This window comes from Macrobrachium nipponense, chromosome 17 (assembly GCF_015104395.2).
Source record: "Macrobrachium nipponense isolate FS-2020 chromosome 17, ASM1510439v2, whole genome shotgun sequence".
In the NCBI taxonomy this organism is placed as follows: Eukaryota; Metazoa; Arthropoda; class Malacostraca; order Decapoda; family Palaemonidae; genus Macrobrachium; species Macrobrachium nipponense.
The window spans coordinates 3,668,538-3,692,674 of NC_087210.1; the positions used below are offsets into that span (position 1 = coordinate 3,668,538).

Consider the following 24,137-nt stretch of genomic DNA (forward strand, 5'->3'; position numbering starts at 1 on the left):
GACTTACTTAGAGTTTTCCGCAATCACTCACTCTGCCAAATAAACGACGGAGGGGCCCTCTTGCAAGAGGATGAGCAGAATTTGTCATCATGGATGTCTTCTTCGATTTTAGTGCTTGAGGGTGTAAAAGTCTCATGACTGTTGAAAAGGATTTTCACTGTAATCCAAATTCAGAAGAGTTGTTTATTGCAAAATGTCCCATTTGCCACCGCAGTGGGCTAGTGAGTACCGTCAGTGCACCTCATAAAGTAATGTTCTTTGCAGAGTCTCTTCAGCTGCCTAGCTGCAACTCCCCCTTTCATTCCTTTTACTTTACCTCCTTTCATATTATCTTTCTTCCATCTTACTGTCCACCCTCTCGTAACAATTGATTCATAGTGCAACTGCTTTGAGATTTTCCTCCTGTTACACCTTTTGAAACCTTTTCACCGTCAAATTCCGTGTCAGCGCTGAATGGCCTGAGTTGCCCCAGTGCTTGGCATGTCTGCCAAAGGTCTATAAATCAGACATTACATTTTCCACTTCAAAAAAAGCTCAAAGGTGCATTTCTATTGCGAAAGGACCCCTTTGCGTTATAGCCCTTTCTTGCCCCCTGAAACCCCCACACCAGCTGTTGGAGCATTGAGAACAGAACGCCCCCCCCCCCCTCCCGCATGCACAACCAAAGAACTACTGTAGAAGAAGAACTATATAATCTTAGCTGGAAGAATGTTCTTGAATATCTATAATCATAACACTTTATATGACCTAATGATAGTGAGATCTATAGGATGTCGAGTTTTAAGAATAGCATCTGAAGATCTTCCAAGAGTCACGACTCAATTTTTTTTTTTGTGTGTGGAACTTGGTCCTTACTACTACTACTACTACTACTACTACTAAAAGCATGCCCACAGAACCAGTTTGTTATGTTTATTAACCCTTTGCACGTCTCAAGTTTTGTAGAATGAGTCTAGCTTAACCATGGCACTGTGTCCTGCCTTTTTGTTATATTTCTCACACCAGAAGAAAGATAAAATGTTTAGCTTTACTGATTCGTAAGTCCTTGTAAACTCATTTCAGTAAAGAGACAAGAAACATAACCTTTTAACCTCAGAAAATGTTCAGCATTGCCTCTGGTTTTATTGTGTTGTAATAATTCTTTTTTTTTTTCTTTAATCAGTAAGCCACTTGCTCTTTTCAAGTTTAGGGTTAGTGTACATATCAAATGAAAACGAAAGAAAAAGCACCACGAAACACCTGGTTAAATGTACCTTAACTGCCTCAAAATTGTTAGGTTTTAGTCGAACTTTTAGAAAGTTCAGTTTCTCATCGCTCTCCCGACTTTGCAGGACTGGAAGCTGACAGAATCATTGGTGGCGACGCTATGCAAGGCCTCGGCGATGATAAGGTCTCAAAACGGTAAGTCCCTTCATTTCATGGAAAACAAAAGAAACCTGTCGTGCGAAATGCTCTACTATAATTCGATCTGTTGTTGCTCCCCACTCTGTCCTGGTCTCACCCACATGGCCCTGAAGAGGCCAGTTCAACTTCTTCTTGACTTGCCTTTCTAGAAGTCAAACGAGAGCAGATTGGTCCTTGTCGTGCCTTTTTCAAATTATGATTTCTTTAAGTCTTTGTTTTGTCTCCGAGACCTGTCTCAAATGACGTAGCATGGTGTCCTGTATGTATCTGTGCAGTGATGCCCACATTAGAACTTTTAGTAGTCTCGTTGATAGTCTGTGAGTGTCAAAATTGCCTTCAGAATAACAACCAAAACTCTCTGGTTAAATCTGCTAACAGGGAACAGAGAGGGAGAAAGCAAAAAAATAATTAATTGAATAAAATTGAAAAAAGGACGTCAGAACTACAATTATCCATGCTTAACATCCTCCACAATTCAATATTTAAACATCCTGTTGAGTTCTGATATCTGTTGAATTTATCTTCATGGACTAACTTCTTGTTTTTTTTATACATTTATTTTTGTAGATTGTACTTATTCCCCCCTCTTTTTTTTAGCTTTGAGTAATCGTGATCTTGAGTAAGTGTCTGTTGGTAAGGATGTGTAGTTCGAGGTAACTGAAGCTGGTTATTTATGCCCTCTTCAAATCTCAGTAGTTGCATACAGTATCCTAGTCTCATAGATACTATAGTATCCCAAAAAAAGAAAAGAAGGATGTCTTGAGAAGTTTTCCAGTCTCAGAAGCTTGCCAGTACCCAGGAAGCTTTTCAGTGCCAGAAGCTTTCCAGTGCCAGGAAGCTTTCCAGTGCCAGAAGCTTTTCAGAAGCTTTCCAGTCTTGGAAGTTTTCCAGTGCCAGGAAGCTTTCCAGTGCCAGGAAGCTTTCCAGTGCCAGAAGCTTTCCAGTGCCAGGAAGCTTTCCAGTGCTAGAAGCTTTCCAGTGTCAGAATCGTTCCAGTGCCAGAAGCTTTCCAGTTCCAGGAGCTTTCCAGGCCAGAAACGTTCAAGTGTCTTCAAAAGCACAAACTGTGCTAAGTTCAATTAAGACCTGTAGCATCTTCGAGAAACAGATTCTGAGAGCTGGACTGCTTCATCAAGAACATTCCTCTTTGCGCAGTTTTTAGATCAGTAGAGAAATGTACAAATATAAGAAAAAGAAAATTCAGTAGGGTAGCAATCATTTTATACTTTCCTGACATGGATATGAATTTGTTAGAACCATTGAATTTGATCGCCCGAGGGTTTTTCCTCTGTTGTGTTTTCCCAACATTTTATATTTAGAAAGTATTTGTTTTTCATTTCTCCTTGTGTTGAGAGGATGTATAATAGGGTTGGTTTTAGGTGTAACATCATCATTCTACAATTGTCTTATCATTCTAACTTTTCATTTTTGTTTTTATTCATTTCTAACCTCCTTTCAGGGACAGTTTCCACATACACATTTAATTTACTCATTCTGAAGGGAAACGTTGTATTTTTTTTTTATCAATTCCACCTATAGTAGGTTCACATCAAACATCAAGCGGGCATCTGATATCTAGGGTTGTCCCTTACAACACTCCTGATTGGCTGTTGATAAGCCAGTCACAGTGCTGGAAACTCTCACAGTTTCTCGAGAGAGACAGAGTTTCCAGCCCAGTGACTGGCTTATCAACAGCCAATCAGGAGCGTCGTAAGGGAATGGCCTAGACATCAGATACACGCATGATGTGAATCTACTATAGTAATGGGAACATGTTAAAGCTGTGATTGGCAAAGTATGTAAATCCTCTCTTTTTATTTTTATCAGTAATATCACCATCCTTTTCCATAGGCATAAGGCATTCTGTATATAAGAAGCAGAGCGGTCCCTTCAGTTGTTTCAAATCATGGAATGAGTTGCAGCTTTCTGATAAAAGTAACAGACGAGTTTGAAACTCTCTCTGTGTTTATTTCACATTAACCTGGTGCTGTACCTTGATATATATATATATATATATATATATATATATATATATATATATATATATATATATATATATATATATATATATATATATAAAAGAAAGCTTTATAAAAGGATGAAAGCCAAAAAAACTTTTTGAGAAAGACCATTCTCTTGCTACTGTTGAAATTAGCAACATATTTTATTATTATTATTATTATTATTTTTTGAGAACTTCCAATACAAAGTCAAGCTATGTTCTTCAAGACTGCACTTTTTTTTCCAAAATTAAAAATGGTTTTTTGCTGCTTAAGTGTAGCAAAGTTTTCAATCTGCTGATTAGCGACACGAAATTTTGCTGATAAGGTTCTCCCAAATTGCTTATTTTTTTTTATCCACCCGTTTTCTTTTTTTCCATCTCAATAAGCACCTATATATTCCTTTTGCCTAATGTATGATAATCTGTCAAAATCACTTCATCTTGAAAAAAAAAAGTTTTTTTCATTTTCAAAATTTCTTCAAGCACCTGAGCCTTTTGCACTTAACAAATATTTTTGAACATTTTCCACCTTCACGTTCACAATTTTACTGTAAAAATGAAAAAAAAGATAGAAAATATTCATGTGATATGGGTAAGGTAGGGTCCTGTATTCATTTTCTTCTGTATAAATAGGTATCCATAGATGACACCATAGAAATGTCCACTCTTGTTTTCAACCATGTAGCCTAAATAGGTTGTCTAAGTATACATATATATATCTATCCCTTCCTCTAGATGAAAATTCATTAGCATGATTTGTAACAGGTAAACGTATGGTCGAATACAACACGTTCATTGTATGATGTAGCCCCTGTTTATCAGATCTTGTTGCATTGGTTTGCCCCGTAGCTGCAGCTAATTCTCTCTGGAAGAGGTCTAGCGATATAGACGGTGCTAAAAAATGATAAGAGTCATCAACTAAAATTGCTGGAAATGACCACATTATTTCGATATTATGTTTTCTGTTCCAAATCTCAAATCTAGCTTTTTTTCATGTTAAATCAAGTTTTAAGGCCCGTATCTGAGCAACGTCTGCAGTACTTCAGTGCTGATGGTGGATTTCGTACAGTTACTCTAACTCTTCTCTAACAAAGGGGTTCAAAAAATGATTGAGGGGCGAAGCTGTAACTCTAAATATATTGAGGAAACTCCCCATGGGTGTCACTCAAAGTACTGGAGATCCTTGGCCAGGTATGATGGCATCTTAAGGTGTTTTGTATAGTTTTGAGTCATTGGTGAATTTTTTAGGACGAAGTGTAAGTTTTTTATTAAATGTATACTGTCACTACATGGTCAGTTATTTTCTTTCTTTTTTGGTGAAATGAAAAGGCCTTAGCTTTGGAGGATCTCTGCTTTGAAAAAAAAAAAAAGAAATTCGTTTCTCCTCTTTCCTTTCTTAACTTATTTCCCAAAGTACACATCTTCTTGTATATATCCTTGTGATTATATATATAATTATATATATATATATATATATATATATATATATATATATATATATATATAATATATTATATATATATATATATATATATATATATATATATATGTAATCACAGTTTCAGTTTCATTGGTTGTTTCCCTGAAAAATTCATTAAACATTTGTTTATCTAAGCACTGATTTCTATCTAATGGTGTATCAATGCCTGAATGGAAAATGCTTCCGAGGGTGCGAGACACAAGATTTATATATTTTTGGTTAGTGTCGTGGCATGCCACTCAGATGTCTCGGATTCGTGTCTCCCCTGGGCAATGAAAAATCACTGGTTTGCATCTTTATTAGTTGCAGCTGTAGTGTTGGGTCTGCGGTGGGAGGTTGAAACCAACATTCTTTGGTAGCTTGGTTTTCAAGTCAATGGCCCCTTTGGTGTGTTTGTTCCATGTGATAGGTAACATCTAATGAAATAATTATAATAATACGGTGTAATCTGTATCATTCTCACCTTGCCAAACAAAGGTCGTAGATTCTGCTATGGAGTGAGGAACAGTTGGTGGTCTCAGATGTTGCAATGGCGTGAGGAACAGTTGGTGGTTTCAGATTCTGCTATGGAGTGAGGAACCGTTGGTGGTCTCAGATTTTGCTATGGAGTGAGGAACAGTTGGTGGTCTCAGATTCTGCTATGGAGTGAGGAATGGTTGATGACCATCCTCTGTTAAAAACTCATTTGACTCTGTTGACCTAAGCAACTATTTACTTGCATGGCAATATAGACAATTATGGTTGCAGTGCCAAAGTTAAAAAGGCCATGCAAAAACATCATTCTCAATAAAGATTGGAAGGGGAATCCCTTCGTAAACCAACCCACCCCCTGTACATCCCACTTCATTACTGGTTAATGGTGGAAACAGATATACCGTTCAGATGTAACTGTATTGGCCACAAAGCCGCCTTAACTTCTCGAATTCTTCATGCTTTTTTGGATACGCTTGTCATTACAAAGCCTAAGATCCAAGTGCAAGAGATTTGAAGTTCCAGTAGGTTCTATATATATATATATATATATCTCACTGTATAGTGTGTTCATGATTTTGTAATCAGATATTTAATTTTAACCATGACGAAACAAAATTGCCATTTTTTTGTAAATCCAAGACGATAGATAATTGAGAGTATTTTAAATATCTAGATAGACTTTTCCTCCATGAAGTAACACGAATGTCCACCAACTTGTTATTCTTTCTAATTGGGTAATAATATTTCTTTCACCTGTTAACTACACCCAAATGATAAAGGACCCCAGACTCCTTACTGACTTTCCACTTCTTTTCACAAAACAGAGTTGATCAGTCACTAAATCAATGAATCAATTATTATCTCCTATAGTGGCACAAAATTGGCTCCTTTCTGGTGTGATGGAACGGCAGTGCACGGGAGAACTTGGTGTGAGTCTAGATCTTGAGAACCTAGTCCACTCTTGAAATAAATTGATCTCACAGAATTGGAGAAACAGCACTTTTACCTTCTTGGTCATAGAACTGGCACATCCAAGAACCATTACTTAGTCACTAACAAACTTCTTCAAGATTTTCATCTCACTGGGTGGGTTGGAATGTATTTTGAATGAGGAGTGACATCTAGGCAAGCTTACAATTGACCTAGAGTGCTGTAGCTCAGCTCTCCTATCTGGTTCAGGTATCAAATGTCTAGTGCTACGGAACCCTGGACATTGACGTTCTCTGTTTTTAGGTGATCTCTAATTAGTAGGAATTTCACTGCATTTCATGGTTTTGCTTAACCTTGCTAATAAGCAACATTCTTCAGAAAGCCTCACCTTTAGAGCATAGCCCATACAACTTGTCTCAGGCAACAAGAGAAATGCCGAGTGGTCATTTTAACAAGATGGTTGAACTCTTACTGTCTCATCTCACCACCATGAAACAGAAATGAAGGGAACAATATGGCAGTTATGGATCATGACTCCCTATACCTCAAGAAGGAGTCTTTCCTTATTACAAACGATTTAGGATGGGACATGTTTTAAGGCGGGGATGATATGTGCCTTAAAATATGGCTACCAGTGAAAGTTCATTTGTAGAGGCATTCTTTGAAGTATGCAGAACTTGGTAATAGATAGATGTCAGTACCGAAGTTGGTGCCGTAGGTGCAGTTCTGGCCAGTTAAATTGTTCCTACAGTTATTACCTCATCATCGGAATGGTTACAGAAGGATGGAGAGCCATTGTTAATCTGGATTCTTTCTAGTTGTTGATATAACTACCTTCTGACACCCTGTGATCTTAAAGATTCCTGCCTCCTGATCCAGCTGTGTTGGCACTGGAAGTAATTGAAGTAATTACCTTTAGGCTCTTTGTTTCGATCTTTCCTCATCCCCCCAGTGTTCCCTGTGTTATTAGCTTAAGCCACTACACTGGTCCAGTTTCACAGTATTTAAGTCACTTGATACTTGGGTGATTCTGAGGCAATGACAGAAAAGCACTAATAACTCATGAAAGACCCAAGTGTGATGGTCAAATTGAAATTGGATCTCTTCACAGACACACATATATGTGAATATACTCCATAGGCAATCATGTATGGGTTTTTTCATCCCAAAAAGCAATCAATCATATCTTTATTGACATGTAAGGCATAAATTATATCTTTATTGACATTTAATACTCAAAGATTTATTTGCCTCATATCCTAAGAATTGTGTTCCTCTTATTAGATATTCGTTGTCGTGAACACATTTCTAACGGGTAATCATAAGGGTCTGTTGTCAAATTGTTTTGAACTGCTCAGTTACCAGAGGGAGAACCCAGCAGAAATTAATTCTGATAGTCACAAAAGTTTTATCTTTTTCATTAATTCTGATAGTCACAAAAGTTTTATCTTTTTCTGTCAAGAGTTCCATTGCAGCTGATTGCACCAGAGGGTTACTAAATGCACAGAAACAGCAAAAACTAGGGATCCCTTCTGTTAGTTGAGGATTACACAAGAAGAACTGGGAAAATTCTAATTTTCCCAGAGTAAAAGCCAATGTTCAGACCAAGCTTTAAAGAAAGTAGTGGTGTGATATACAGTAACATGACTGCCCTCTTAGATCTGCCAAACCAGAGTGACCATTCTGTTGCCTTGTGTATTTTCCTCTTGCAAATCCTCCATTGGCGAAAGACTGTTTTCTAGCATTCTAGAGCTTAGGCTATGTCAAACATGAACAATGTGGGAGCAGATTCCTGGAGTGAGGTCAGTAACCTTTTGGGGTTACTCCTGGAGCACTCCTTTAATGGACCTGCCCTTAGTTTCACGCCAATACAAGATCTAGATCTGTAATTGTCCTTACTTGAGTCCATGGAAAATACTTGGTTTGTATGGCCAGTAGTATTGTTCGTCCTAGCGTCCCATCCGTGGCACCAATAGGAGTGACCTCAACATCTTCAATTCTTCTCTTCTGAGCTGAACACTTGAGTACAGCTCACAAGAGCCTTAGGCATCCCTTGAGACTTAATATGTTCCTTTTATTGGTTTACCAACAAGACTGTTGTTGATCTTACATTAGTAATGTAAGGAGAAACACAATTCCCTCATTATCTTTCTGTGTTTGTTTTGACCAGGAATTTGAGGATGTTCTGTTGTTTTATTTTGCTACTCAGTAACCAGTCCCCTAAAACACATAGTGCAATCCAGTCAGTATAGTGTTGTGGTAAAGGGGCGTGTAAAGATGTTTGTATGCTAGGAACTAACGAAAGGGATTTAGATATTTGATATATTGTCAAGAAATATATAAAAGAATTGGCAAAAGAACAGGTATTTAGTTCATAGAATCTAGTGCTCTTTCATCTTGATGTTACGCAGGTTGTGGGTGCTGTTGAAAATTAAATGAAAAGGTGTTAAATCTACAGGATTGTTATCATAAGAGTACTGAAAAATTTACCTTGAACATCACTGATCATAATTGGGGAATGGATAAATAGGTTCTGTAGGAAGTGTCAACTATGTCCCCCCCAAAAATGTTTTAAGCTGGTGAACAAAAGAGTAAATTTTGAATACGAGTTTCAACTTTACTACTCCTTACATATGTTGGCTAGGTAAAAGTAGGTTAATACAATCAACCAGTAAGCCCTGCAAATATTTGGATAATATTTAAGAGTATTTGGATAACATTTAAGACGTTCAAAGTGGTATTTCTTGTTTCTGCGGGATTCTCTTGTGATTAATGAGGGGAAACGAAAAGTTTGATAAATCCAGATTTTTCAGAAATAGAAACAGACTAAAGGTAAATGCAGTACGATTAAGGAAACGTAATTTTCCGTTGCGTTTAGGTTTATATGAAGGCGGCGAGCGCCTCAGTGGCTTGGTCGGTATGGTCTTGGCCTGCCACCTCGATGGCCGCTAGTTCGATTCTCGGGCATTCCACTGAGGTGTCAGAGATGTGTATTTCTGGGAATAGAAGTTCACTCTCGTCGTGGTTCGGAAGTCACGTAAAGCCATTGGTCCCGTTGCTGAATAACCACTGGTTCCATGCAACGTAAAAACACCATACAAACAAACAAACAAACAATGAAGGCTGCGATAAATGTTACATACTGCAACTCAGAATTTACAGAGTTTAATATTGCTCGAACATACGCTGTGTCTTCTCTCCGTGGCCAGAAAGCAAGCTAGATTGAGCTGATGTTAGATGCCACCATATTGATGTAAAGGTTCTGGAAAACATGAAACAGTTATTCTACGTTATGGAGCAGTATAAAGTAGGTCCCAAAATTGGCAAGGTTCATTTAAAGTGACTTTATTAGCAAATTTAGGAAGTTAGTTAGGTAATAGACAGTGGCAGTTAGTTAGCAAACAGAGTGTTATTTCTTATAAGCACAAAGGCTCTGCATTCGAGTTAGGAGGTTTGGTTATTAGTGAAGAACTTCGAGGAATTGTGAAGTGCTTGCCCAGACACAGGCACGGAAATTGGGTGTTTAAATTGCAACTTATGAAAGCAGATACACTGCAGCGTATGAAAGCAGAAAGGGGTTAACATTATCATATGAATATAGAGAAACTTTGTAGAGAGAGCTACTTGGGTATAAAATTACCCAAAATGCGAGTGTGCGAGTTGCAAAAAACTATTTCTGAAATGGGTTAACATTATTACATGAATATAGAGAAACTACGTAGAGAGATACTCGGGTATGAAATTACCCAAAATGCGAGTTGACAAAGCTCTTAAAGGAATCAAAATAAACGATATATATATTTTTTTTATTAAATTCTGATTCCGTTCTCCCACGTTGTCCCATGATGGATGGAATCGCAAATCACGAACGTGCAAGAAGAAAACACTTAGACTTACTATGGTTTCCAGTTGCAGTTATTCCTTCCAAATTGATTGTGTTTTTACACTCTCTCTGCAATAAGCTCGCAATAGAGTAGAATAAACTATTTTTTTTTTTTATTAAAGTCTGATTCTGTCGTTCCATAACTGAAATCGCAAATCACGAACATACAAGGAGAGCACACAGACTCACCATGGTTAGTCCTTCCAAATTGACCGTGTTTTTACTCTCTCTCTCTCTCTCTCTCTCTCTCTCTCTCTCTCTCTCTTCTCTCTCTCTCTCTCTCTCTCCCCTTTGTGCATGACCACTCCCTCCCGAATGAGATCAGTCCATTGCATAGAGATGAGTGACAGCAACGCTAAGGCCTTGAAATTTCAGATGTCAACCACTTTCATTTTTGTCCTCTGTAGCATTCTAAAGAGGTCCACTACAGTATCCGCAATCCAGTTTGATCCAACAAAGCCATTAAGGTAATTTTTTTTTTTTACCATTAATCACTAGTGACCGTTCAGGGTCGTTTTTTTAATGCTATGGCTTGGGCATTTCTGACTTCATTTTTTTTTCTATTATTATTATCATTGATTTTTCTCCTGCTTCCTTTTTTCGTAGTTCCTCAACATCGCCTCGATGTGTTGATAAAGGCTGCTTGAGGATTGGCCCCTCTTTATTTTTTTTATTTATTATTATTTTCCCATTGAATTAGTGAGAGAAAGATCCACTGCACTGACTTATAATATATGATAATATAGTTTAGTGACCATCTATTTTTTTTAATTACTTTGTGACCCCTTTTTGCATAACTCTAGTGTAATCTGTAAGGCTACTCATATTAATGATTGTTTTCCATAGTCCACTTCATCTCGCGAGGCGTCTTTTTTTTTCTTTAAGTTCAGTGTAATTGCAGCATTGATTCCGTAGAAATAAGAACAACAACCTGTAAGATCCTTGTTTTAATTTGGTTGCAGTATCGCATTCCAGTATCTGGCTTAAGTATGTATTCTCCATATATATATATATATATATATATAATATATATATATATATATATATATATATATATATATATATTATATATATATACATACACAGGCAGTCCGCAGCCTTACAACAGGGGTTCCATTCTTGAGACGCTTCGTAAGCTGAAAATCGTCGTAAGCCAGAAAATCGTCAAAAATCCTAAGAAAACCTTACTTTTAATGCTTTGGGTGTATTAAAAACTATGTAAACTGCATTTTTATTGTATTTTTCATCAAAAAACCTTCATATATTGATTATTTTACCTTTTTAGAGTCATATTTCATCCGCCAATTTGGTGTTGTAAGTGTCGTAAACCTGGAAATAATGTCTGATGAATATAATTGAAAAGCGTCATAATCTCGGAAACGGTCGTAGCCGAACCCGTCGTAAGCTGGGGACTGCCTGTATATATATATATATATATATATATATATATATATATATATATATATATATATTATATTTATATATATATATAATATATAATATATATATATATATATATATATATATATATATATATATATATCTATATATATATATATATATATATATATATATATATTCAACATCATTGTCAACATCACGGGAACAGACAGGAGTTTCATCGTTGTCAAATTCATATCATTATAACACCGACATAGTAGAGAAGCGAGGCACAAAAATAGCAGACCTGTTCGTCACCACCTCCAATAACACTGTGTATGTGTGTGTTCCAGCAATTTACCGAAATGCAGGACCGAGGAATTGAGACAGAGAGAGAGAGAGAGAGAGAGAGAGAGAGAGAGAGAGAGAGAGAGAGTGTGTAGAAATAAAAAAAAAAAGTGAGCGATATCACGGCAGCCTGACTTTTATTATGAGCGATGGCTTCAGTTATTTGGAAAGTTAGTTGGCTCCTCTGAATACTATGTGTGTGTTTACAGTTCTGAAGCCTTTAAACTTAAATTCCTGTCCAGGAATTAAAAAAAAAAACAAAAAAGGTGTTTTTAAGGCTCTTAAACTGTTGCAGAGTTGTTTCATGTTCTTCTTTCATTTGTTTTTTTTATTGTTGACTATTTTTTTTTTTTGGTAATTCTCTCTCATCTTCATTCATTTTCGAGTTCTCGTTTTAGCTTTGCGTCCGTTTCAAATGTCTATTAGTGTCAGTAGTAATATTTGCAGCAGTGCTTACTCAAATGATGTTTGCTTTCAGAATCTTGAACCAAAGACCTGTAGTCTGAAGTGTATTTTGATGTATAACACACTTCACTTTTGATAGATTTTTACAAGGACTTGCTTGCAGTAACATAACGATGCAAAATGCCCTGAAAGGAGCATGCTACACTAGAGTGTGAATGATTAAAAAGTCTTAGTATGAATTTTATTTTGTAATATACTCCACGATTTTATAATAATAATTCCATTACTTACATCAAACTTCTGCGTGTCGTCATGAGTGTCCTTACTTTTAATTATTTCGGCTCTCTCCAGCATTACGTTGTAAGTCTCTCTCTCTCTCTCTCTCTCTCTCTCTCTCTCTCTCTCTCTCTCTCTCTCTCTCTCTCTCTCTCTCAATTACGGGCTGCTCTCTGAGCAAGAGTAAGAGCCCGTGCTCTCTCTCTCCCTCTCTCTCTCTCTCTCTCATCTCGTCTCTCTCTCTCCCCTCCATCGTCCATCGTCTCTCTCTCTCTCTAGTCAGTGGAGCCAGATAACTTCCAAACTGAATTTCATTCTTAATAGGTTAGGAAACTGCTTTTCAGAATACTATACTCTTTGTGTGGTGTGATTGTGGATTCGTATTCTAGAGCTTTACCATCCGGTGCCTCGATTTGGTTTATTGTAAATGGAACATAGTTTCTTTTTTAATAGTTAAGAAGGATTCCGTTTCATACATTGATTTGCGTGCGAACAAGTTATCTTTGCCACGGTTTTTGTTTACGAAATCAACGAACACACTTTCTGAAACACAAACTTAGGAAGCCTTATTTTAACCCCAAGACAGATTTCTTTATGATCTTTGATTTCAGTGCTTTTACGTCACTGTTTCACTGTCACAACACCGTAGCGCAGACGTTTCCCCTCTTGAATAGAGAAAGAGGGCTTTTTTTTTTTACACTGTTCCCCTTCCCCTCCTCCTCCCTCCTCCCCCGCCCCTCTGTGTGTACTGTTTGCAAGATTAGTTTTTGCAGTCTGCAATTATAGGTACGATGTTGTCATGGTTGTCCTCACTCACACAGTTACATCAAGATGTGCTGCTTCACAAGCAAAAGTGTAACTTGTCAACCCTACCCCAAAGCATAGAATGAAACACACACACACACACGCACACACAGAATCGCATTATAGATCTGTGTGCCCCCAAGCAAAGCATATAAACTATACCATTTGTGTTTACAAATCGCTAATGAATGAAGCAGATGTGTTTTGTTTGCCAGGAATGTGCATGCAAATCTTTTCAGGAAGGGTAAGACTGACAACATACTAGTGATTTAAATACTAGTGAATTAGCAGGCAGGTAGTGGCTGGTATGATGCCTGGTTGATTGCAATGTTGGTGTAGATGTTTATTTTTTTCGTAGGGCAGTCCCCTAAGAGCTTGGCTACAATCCATAGTTGAGAGGCAGGTGTTATTACGCACATTTGTTAAAAGTAGAACTTTTTTTTTTGTATTAGGTTGGACATATGTACAAACACACTTGGCTCATGGACTGTAAATATGAACGAGACTTGCATTGTGGTGCTTTCTTTAGTTCCCTCTTCTTCTTCACGTTCTTCAGTAGTGACTCCTCCTACTTGACTTCTGTGTGATCGTTGAACGCTCTTTTGTATGAGATTGATGTACTAACTCACCCTTCTGTGAATTACATAAACATTTTATTTAACCTCCTACACTTTACATATTTACCTTGTACAGTCACCCGAATAAGTCATGTACTTATGATGAGTTTGTACAGTCACTCAAATAAGTCTTGTACTTTCTATCACATCCACTGACTGTTTCTGACCAACTTCTGCACGTAAAATTAAATGTCTTTGTATGTACCTTAAAGCATATCTTGTACAGTCCATGGTATATGGTAGTGACAAAACTCCCCTTTTAAGTAGTGAAAGCAAAATGTTTCTGAGACGGTTCCTAAATAACCTCACTGATATGTAAGAAGCCAGGCTTATTGAAACTTTGGTGTCCCTTGTGTCGTGTGAGTTCTCGAAAAATGTTAGAAGCTCAGATCGCAATGACATTTCACTGATAAGGTTCATTTAGAAGTTAGGCTGCTGTACGACATAAGGTTCCTCATATGTGCAAGAGTTATTTAACTACTGGTTAAGCGACTGGTGTGAAGAATGTAAGAATTCCTCTTGATGCAAAAAATTATTTCTTCTGAAAAATGAATAGGATTCATCTCCTTTAATCCTACTGGATATTTGCAAGATGTATTTGCTCACGTGAATTTAACTATAGAGATATACACACAGCTTGTGTCTGGCCACGTACGTACAACGTTAGTAGTAAAGGTAAGAACGCAGAATGCTTTGGATGTTACCTGTAGGTCGCCTGATAGATTTTTTAACAAACGGAGAGGAAGTCAGTGATATAAGTGATATAAGGCTGAAAAACAGATAGAAATATCAGAGACTGATTTGAAATTTGGAACTCGATGAGAGGAGGCGAGGAGCAATTTGTAACAGGATTGGCAGGATGCCGACCAATGGGAATACTTAGAGGTCACGAAGAAGGGGTGTAGATGAGAACTTAGGCTCACCGGGAATTCAGGTGGAGAGTGGACATGTTACAAGTGAAATTAAAAGAACACATCAGACGTCAGGCTGAGTAAAGGGAGAACGTGACGTCAGAGATTGTAACGAAGATGATTTTTGGCTTTTTTTAGACATTTCTAATATATAAGTGCCGTTCATAGGTGATAGATGAATCATTGTATGTACTAATGGAATTACCTGGGTAAGTTTTGACAACAGTAGATGTTCTAAATGAATTACCTTCTGAAAGAGAGCTAGCATTTGTCAAAGCTTTCTGTGTCCTAGCCAGTAACTGCACAAACACCAAACAAGTCGCTGATTACAATAGACCTCACACAGCAAAGATCTCAGGTTTTTAGAGGGACCCATTTGACTGTTTTGTCGCTGCCATGTATCCTCACACCAAACCACGAAGGTACAACAGTTATATAGCACGCAAAAGGAAAAGCATTGACTTTGTTTGCACTTCTGATGATTTTGTCTTCTATGAGCCTACCATACTAGGTATCTTCATCTAACCTTACCAATGTATATATATTTATATGTAATTGTGTTTACTCTCTTCTGATAATGTCATTTCTGTACTTTTGAATGTTTTCCTTCACCACAGCCCTTGTCACTCATGAATATGATTCTCGTTCTAATGAGCCTTTTTCGAAACAGAAGGTTTGAATACATCACGTTTTTCTGTTTGTGCAGCAAAAAGGTACGAATGTTTTCTAGAAGGACTCTGGAAGATATCTTTCCAGTTTCAGTTTCTGTAATTAGAACTTTAGAGATTGTGCGCATTCTAAAGACCAGTTCAGCTAGTCGCCAAACTATTGGTATCTCATCTAAGAATCCTTTTAGAAATCTCAGCACCTTTGGTCCATTTTTTGTAACATTTTCTGTGTGTATGATTTAATTTTAGTTTTGATGTGAGAAAACAACTCCAGCGACCGGAGTTTTAATTGTTTATGCTACATTTTAAAATTCTGTCACTTTGAAGAACACTAATTGCCTGTTTATCTTCTAGTTCACTGTCACACTAGTTTGGCCAGCATATTAGCCAAATTGCCACATATACTTTTATAGTTTGCCCTCGTCTCTGTTCTCCTCAACCATAAAAGTAAAGCTGCTACAATGCTTTCTTGCTATGTTGGTTTTGCCACTCCCGTGATTATGCTGGTCACTTTCAATCACAGCTGATGATGCACCGAAATTTACATAGGTATATGACCCTGAAATACCAAAATGCTTTGGTCCTCTTAACTCTGTGTTCTGTTACAGGTACCTTAGTATGAACAGAGCTAAAATTAGTTGAGCTTTCCTTAGTTTAGAAGGAGAAAATGCTGTTGTTTCATTTAGGAAGCAAATTTTTTTTTCATTACTGTACCATGTGAAGGTTTCTTGTTAGTGAATAACGAGTTCTTTATTATCATTTCCAGGACTAATAATGCAATACTGTAGTCAATAAGTTATGCCTGACAAATAATTTGATGACCCAGAAAACGCTGTTTTCATTGTGAATATGATGTTTTAACGCAGTTTTTAGTCTGCCTCAAGTTGCTCTTCATGTATTTAAATTTATTTGAATGTTTCATTGTAGATTCTGAGACAAGTGAAAGATAAATATGATTTGCATTCTTTATTTCATGAATCATAAGGCTTTGAAAAAAAATAAAAGATACCTTATCAGTGATATATTCCCATATTGGTCAGTATCATGAGAACGCAGAGATACGTTCATTGGTTAAAAAAAATCGAAAATAAAAACATCTTTCTGTCATGATGTCACATGACTGTGTATAAGGCGACTCGAGGTCCTTCTTCTATAACAGCCCCTCCCTTGTGTGTCTTCCAGGGCCTACAAGTCTGAGTACCGTAAGAAGTTCCGTCCATTCTCGCAATACCAGTATGTGGACGGCAAGTTCCATAAGGTCAAGACCGACGAACCGGCAGCTGGGTCAGATGCCTCCAACAACTGGTACAAGGAGGTCATCGAGCTGAGGCGTCAGGCGGGACAGTACAGAGTGAGTGGTCCTGGGTCTTTGTGTAGTCACCTTATTGGTTTCTTCCCCATTCCCAACCCACCCACCCACCCACCCCTCACACCCCTATTCCCCCACCCCCACCCCCCCCTCTCCACCCTTTTAGTTTGACCTACATCATGTTGTTACTGTGATATTATTTTCGTATTTTTATTATTATTTATATATGATTTTTTTTACTTCTGTTACCAGACTAGTGTTTATAGCCTTAGATCCCCGTAATGACACCAGAGGTTTGGATTGAGAATAAAGATTTTAAAAAATTGTGTCGTAGAATTGACGTGAGCACCTGTGTCACATCACCAGATGACTTTCTATCGTGGGGATAGTGTCCCCTTTTCATGGGGATAATGTCCCTTTCATAGCAATGAGTAATGGTTCTTGTTTGGTCAAGATTATTTTATATTTTCACTCTCCAGTTCTTTAAGAAGTTCTGTTATTAATGTTATTCTTGTAGACAAGAGCAAATTTTGAATGTCGTGAGGACGATGGTCATGTCAGATGTCACTCAGAATATTAATTTAAAATATTTTTTGTTCTGTTTTCATCAGTATTTTATGCGTGTGGTGTGCAGAAAACGGTAGAAAATTGAAGCGTATTTTCCAGTGTAATAGTTGTTGGAAGGAGAATGATTTTAACCGTCTCCATGAATAAAAGACCATCAATATTGAGTTAAGCATTAAAAAAAATTGGCAAGAGTTAGCTCCATGTTGTCATATTCTTACAGAAGATTTTATTATTTATTTTTTTTTTTTTTCTAAAATACATTTACCTTGGCAGTCTGATCTGGGCGTACCTTGAAACTTGTCAATATTGTATTTTACTTCTCACAAGACAAGGCGTATTTTTCCTTTTTTTTATACAGAAGACGGCATGGAATCTTACCACAATATGATAATCATAATGGTGTTTATTTTTTATTTTCCTTTTTTTTTAAGGGTAATATCTATTTTTAGCTTCGCGTGGAGTGTGAGATACGCAAGTCTTTTAAAACTGAGTGAAGCCTGAATCACTCACCATTAGGCTCATATTATTACTAAAATAAATAAAGTAACTCATTTTTGTTTCAGTACAAAATGTCTTAAAACTTTTGAACATCCATACGAAGACCAGTCGTCGTGATGTAGTCATTCCGTTTTTCCAATGTCAAGTTATCGTATACACTTGATTCTTTTCACTTCTATGTACTGTACTGGTGGTCACTTAAACAAGATACATTGTCATTGGATAGTGACGTCATGATATTGTGTTAGTGATGACGACTTCTTGAAGGAGATGTCGAAGAAATATTGTGTTAAAACCTCTCGTTAGAGGCACCATACGTCTTGTGTTTGTCCCCTTTTTCCGTATTTCTAGCCCTTATATAATCATATAATCATCCCGTTAGTGTGGTAGTCTCTCTCTCTCTCTCTCTCTCTCTCTCTCTCTCTCTCTCTCTCTCTCTCTCTCTCTCTCTCTCTCCCTTCTCCATGTATTGTTGTTCCTGTCATATATTATTGGCTGCATTATTATTATTATTATTATAATTATTATTATTATTATTATTACTTACATGCATTGTTTTCAATCCCATTTACCTGACTTCTTGCAGTAAGTCTACCTCTGTATTTATAAAAGTCATCTTCAATGTCATGCAAAAGTTTCTGGGTTACATTTGTTTATTTTATTTGTGTGTGTGTGTGTCATAGGTTACACACCCTACACACGCACATGATATGACACGAGATATATATAATATATATATATATATATATATATATATCTATATATATATATAATATATATTTGTATATGTTTTATATAATATGTACATATAAATATTTGATGTATGTTGTACTGTATATATATATATATTCATCTTACAGACATCTTTGACACCACAAAGCCGTAAACACATTTTCATGCTTTATTAACAAAAAACAAAAAAAAGTACTGAACTCAGGCTTATAATTCCCACTTATTTGCTCAAATCGTCCACCCTCCACTCATCAATTCTGACGTCAATTCTGCTAAGAGGAAACAGAATGTCCTAACCTCTTTGACGTGTATTGAGCTACAATCATATAGAGTAAGTTTAGACTTCCTAGAGAACTGAAATGATAAACATAAAGCCCACACTATGTTTGGCTGACGATTTAAACATTGCAAGGACTCGGCAACATATTTACAGAGTAGAATCACTGACTGTTATGAAGACGAATACATTTTGTGAGTTGTAGTTGTAACATTTCCCGTTTGCCAAGTCGTTTTGTTCGGAGGCCTCACTTGTAAAAACCCTTATGAATTAACTGTGAGATATATTTTTAAAAGTCCAGGTCAGTGTGTCTTCATATCTCTCCCGCTTGGAATAGAAATTAGCAGTAGATGTCCTGAGTCAATAACTTCTGTTGCAATACGTTTTGTGTTTCATAATTAACAACCGTTTCCGTATGTTGTGATTACTATAAAGGATTCCAGACATTCTTACGTTGAACTTGCTGTTTTAACATTTCATTTTCTTTTGTCATTTGTGTGGTAATTGTTATGTACTCTTTGCTCAGTGTCTGTCTGTATAACATAAAGAAAGAACTAAGCAAAAATATAATAAATAAATGAATACTCTCTTCTGCATAGATTCACTCTTTCTGGATACGTGTATCAAAATGTCCTCGTATTGCAAATGAATTTATTATTTCTGTCTGGTTGTTGTGCAGAGTATACTAAACGTTGCATAATTGTCATGCAGTTATTTTAACCAGAGCCTCTTAAGGAAATATTATTCCGGTAAATTAGAATATTAACATCGGTGGGAGCTTGCTTTTCTATTGCACAAAGCGCAGAAGAACAATATGCTTTTAATGATGGCTCTCTGTATACAATAACTTTGTTTGAGGGCGTATGACAGCCTAAAAACGATTAGCTTTTCTCTCATTCAAATGTAAATCTATGATTTAAACAGCTGTTTAAAAGTGGAGTTATTTCAACTGTTTCAAAAAAGGAAAAGATAAAGTAACCGGTGATGCTTATGTAGTACTAATCCTTTAAAAACCCTTTTGTTAAAACCTCAGACATTTTCATGATCTGTCTTTCTCTGTCTCATACCCAAACATAAAAACTTATATCTCTAGACAACCCAGCGCGCCTGCGCACCATTGATTAGTCTGTAGGAGGGATTACACTCTACAAATCTGATAATGGTTTCCTCTCAGTAGTGAGTATTTTTGTTTAAGTGTGGCAGTTCTGTACAGTGTTCTCATAAATGGGGGGAGTGTGATGACCAATCGCTCTGTTGCCTTTAACTTTTAACCTGTGAGTGTGAGGAGTTATGTAGCGTTTAATCCCTTCCGTTGGGGCGAAGGCGCCCCACACACCAACATCTCCTGTGTAGGGAAGGGAATAATAAGTAACAATAAAAAAAAAAAAGCAACATATGTTGTAGCATAACCTCGCCGTCCCTGGTTTTTTTTCTTCTTTCCCAGGCGAGGCACGATATTGGTGACGTGTGGCGGACCGTTCAGGTGTGTTGACCGAAATATTTGGGGGCTCTTTTGAACCAGGTCCTGGCGGATGCAAAACCTCCCCTAGTTTTTAATGCCTTAATGCCTTCTTGTCTGTCTTCCATTGGATTTGAATACTCGTAATATTTATAGTTTTGTATCCAGACAAATCCCAGATTTTTTTGTTTCTGGCTTTTTTTTGTTGATCAGAATTAGTAAGTTCCTCTTGTTTTTTTTTGTTTTTTTAGTTTGTTTGGTTTCATTGCATTCATAGCTCTTGGTAATATGGTCTTCCTCTTCCTTTCGTTGATGTTAATTTGTAAGTCCTTAGAGCAAACCTCCTTAACCAGGCTGCCAGAGGCAGGATAATTATCTCACTTTATACAGTTTCCCACCTGAGGTGGCTCTGAAGACAGGTAAACTAACTTCTAGTTAAAGGTTAACCAAACAGTCTTGGTTTGTTTTTTAATCAGTGCTGATTGAGGAGGTTTGATTGTGCTTAGAGTATTCGATTATCTCCCTCTTCCAATTTTATTTTTAAACTACTAGTAACCAATATGAATGAAATGTCATTAGTTTTTTTTATAACTGAAGGATGAGTTGATGGAGCTGTAGAATTTCTGGAGCGAAATGCGGCCCTGAAATGACCACCAGTGCACGATTGCATTGTCAAATTTCCTGATGAACCCGAAACTTTTGCCAGATACAGAGATTCATTCATGTACCCCCACAAATTTTTCCACGCATAAATTTAAATTCAAACATTGTTTTTTTTTTCGGATGAGCCCAGTAGGACTTGCGAATCTTAGCATTCCCCAAAGAAAGGGAAAGAAAAAAAGAAAAAAAAAAAAAAAAATCTTCATATACAGATATATGTACATATATACGTATACCCTTTCCTACGGTGAGAGACATCCCTGTGGGTATGTGGATATGTTTATTTTGCCGTAACAAACTCAGTCATAAACTTCAGTTAGAAAAAAAAAATTCTTTTTAATTCATTTCTTTGAATGAAGCTCATTTGTTGTTTCACAATGTTCCCTCATCATGGTTTGACAATGCATATCATAATTATTCTTTTTGAAGTATATTTAGTTCCCAGCATGCAATTTCCCCTCCCCCCTCCCTTCAGTATAACTGTATAACTGCAAAGGCTCAGATGGTGTGCCAGCATGGCTGTCTTCATCTCTTTAGTGGATATTTTAAGTTTTCTTGTCATTTCTTATTTTTATTTTATTCGAATTAGAACCTGCATCTTGCTGGCTTCCAGGTTTAGACCTTTACTTATCTCTTAGTAGACGACTCAACAAGGCCTAATCCATTTAAAAAAAATAAAAACCTTCCTGGCATCATTGCATCCTAGCAGCGGCATATTTATATTATCAGCATAGTTGGCAGAGCAGCTTCTTCGTGGTTCTTTGTGTTGTTGTATTATTTGATAACTCCCAGCTACAGTTCATGTTATGCTACTCGATTTTGTGACACCCCCAGAGAAAGATGCTCATTGAGTTCCTGTTGCCTTGCTGTCAGGATTCAAGTGTTGTGGAGACGTTTCTCCAACTACTTATCAGTCATTCGTGCGTTAACAGCAAGTGCCACTTGTACTGATGAGGATATGGCCCCGGCTTGTCGTAGAAGATGAAAAACACTTAGAATCAGTATAGTAATTATATATATACATAGCCTGCTATAGAGCGACGCCATGCCTCTTCAAATACAAGATATTCTCTCTGTAGAGTTCTGTTAAACGTTTTTGTCATAGTTATTGAATAAAATCACTGATTTTAATTAAGAAGGCGCCATGCCTTTTCAAATGCAAGATATTCTCTCTATAGAGTTCTGTTAAACGTTTTTGTCATAGTTATTGAATAAAATCACTTGTTTTAAGAAGGGTTAAATAAACCTTGGATAAACTGTGTTTTCTCTTGATCTGTCTTTCTCAGTCAGTGGTTTCAAATGGTAATCTTAACAAACCCTCTTAATTAGTCTTGAAATTCCTTCTCTTGGAATATGCTAGTGTCATAGAGGGCTACTTTTATTTGCATGATACATACATATATATTTGATTTTTACCATGATACATCTCGTATCAGTTGCAGCAGCTTTTATGAATCATGTAAATATCAAAGCGTCAGCTAAGATTTAGAGTGAATAAGGATACTGTCCATTTGCTGCAGTACTTCGAATATGGACTGTGAGACATATGGGAGTTTCATTTCTCTTGAATGCTGCTACAGATTCTCTCTCTCTCTCTCTCTCGTCTCACCTCCTCTCTCTCGTTATTTTTTCTTATTTTTTATAATTTTTATTTACCTTGTTCCTCTTGTCCCTCTCTTCTCTCTCTCTTCCTCATTTTTTCTTTTCTTCTTCTCTCTCGTTATTTTTTCCTAAAAAAATTTTTACCTTTCCCTTGTGCCTCCTTCCTCTTCTCTCTTTCACTCCTCCTCTCTCTCTCTTCTCTCTCTCTCTCTCCTCTTCTTTTTTATTATATATTCCTTTCACCTTGTTTGCCGCTCTCTCTCTCTCTCTCTCTCCTCTCGTTATTTTTTATATTTTTACTTTTTCACCTTGTTCTTACTCTCTCTCTCTCTCTCTCTCTCTCTCTCTCTCATTAATCGTGTTATTTATATTATTACCTTTCATATCTCTCTCTCTCTCTCTCTCTCTCTTCTCTCTCTACTCGGTTATTTTTTTTATATTATTACCTTTCACCTTGTGCCTCTCTCATTCCGCTCTCTCTTCTCTCTCACCATTCCAGCTTCCTTCTCCTCTTTCTCTCTTTCTCTCTCTCTCTCTCATTAATCGTGTATTTATATTATTACCTTCATATCTCTCTCTCTCTCTCTCCTCTCTCTCTCAGTCTTCATCCTCTCTCTCTCTCTCTCTCGTTATTTTTTATATATTTTTACCTTTCACCTTGTGCCTCTCTCTCTCTCTCTCTCTCTCTCTCCTTCTCATCCTCCTCGTCTCTCTTCTCTCTTCGTCCTCGTTATTTTTTAATATTATTACTATTCACCTGTGCTTATTCTCTCTCTCTCTCTCTCTCATTAATCGTGTTATTTATATTATTACCTTTCATATCTCTTCTCCTCTCTCTCTCTCTCGTCTCCTCTCTCTCTCTATCTCCTCTCCCTCTCTCTCATCGTTATTTTTTATATATTTTTACTTTCACCTTGTGCCGTCTCCTCTACTCTCTCATCCTCTCTCTCTCTTCTCTCTCTCTCTCTCGTTATTTTTTATATATTATTACTATTCCACCTTGTGCTTCTCTCCTCTCTCTCTCTCTCTCCTCTCTCATCTCGTTCTCTCCCGTCATCTCATCTATCCTCTCCTCTTCTCTCTCATCATTATCGTGTTATTTAATATTATTACCTTTTCATATCTCTCTCTCTCTTCTCTCTCTCTCTTATCGTCTGCATCTCTCTCTCTCTCTCTCTCCCCGTCAGTCAGCAGCAGCCCAGAAGCCCCCCCCCCAAAAAAAAAAAAAAAAAGAAAAGAAAACATACTCACGTCTTTATCTCCGCCCTCTTCCCCGGCAGCATCGAGGTTGGGGAGTGGAAACAGCATCAGAACGACTGGCCGAGATTTACTCGAAGCAGGCGGAGCTGTGGGAGCAGGTATCTCGTAGGTCATCCCTTCAAGCCCTCTCTCTGGCAGCGGCTTCACCAAGGTTCGTCATTTTGTCGTCTTTCGTTTTCTTTTCATTTTCT

The 24,137-nt window shown here is 37.1% G+C and overlaps 1 protein-coding gene across 50 annotated transcripts in view; it reads left to right on the forward strand.

Moving 5' to 3' along the window:
- The window catches only part of LOC135196123 (titin-like), an 856,828-nt gene that overhangs the window by 779,036 nt on the left and 53,655 nt on the right, over positions 1–24,137 (forward strand). For 46 of the 50 annotated variants that reach the window (XM_064222640.1, XM_064222602.1, XM_064222614.1 and 43 more), the window contains 5 exons: positions 1,332–1,401; positions 10,581–10,640; positions 16,765–16,933; positions 20,410–20,448; positions 23,967–24,097. In XM_064222640.1, the coding sequence (XP_064078710.1) occupies positions 1,332–1,401; positions 10,581–10,640; positions 16,765–16,933; positions 20,410–20,448; positions 23,967–24,097 (469 nt within the window). The remainder of the gene's footprint in view (positions 1–1,331; positions 1,402–10,580; positions 10,641–16,764; positions 16,934–20,409; positions 20,449–23,966; positions 24,098–24,137) is intronic. The other 4 variants (XM_064222600.1, XM_064222631.1, XM_064222641.1 and 1 more) reach the window with 2 other exon arrangements.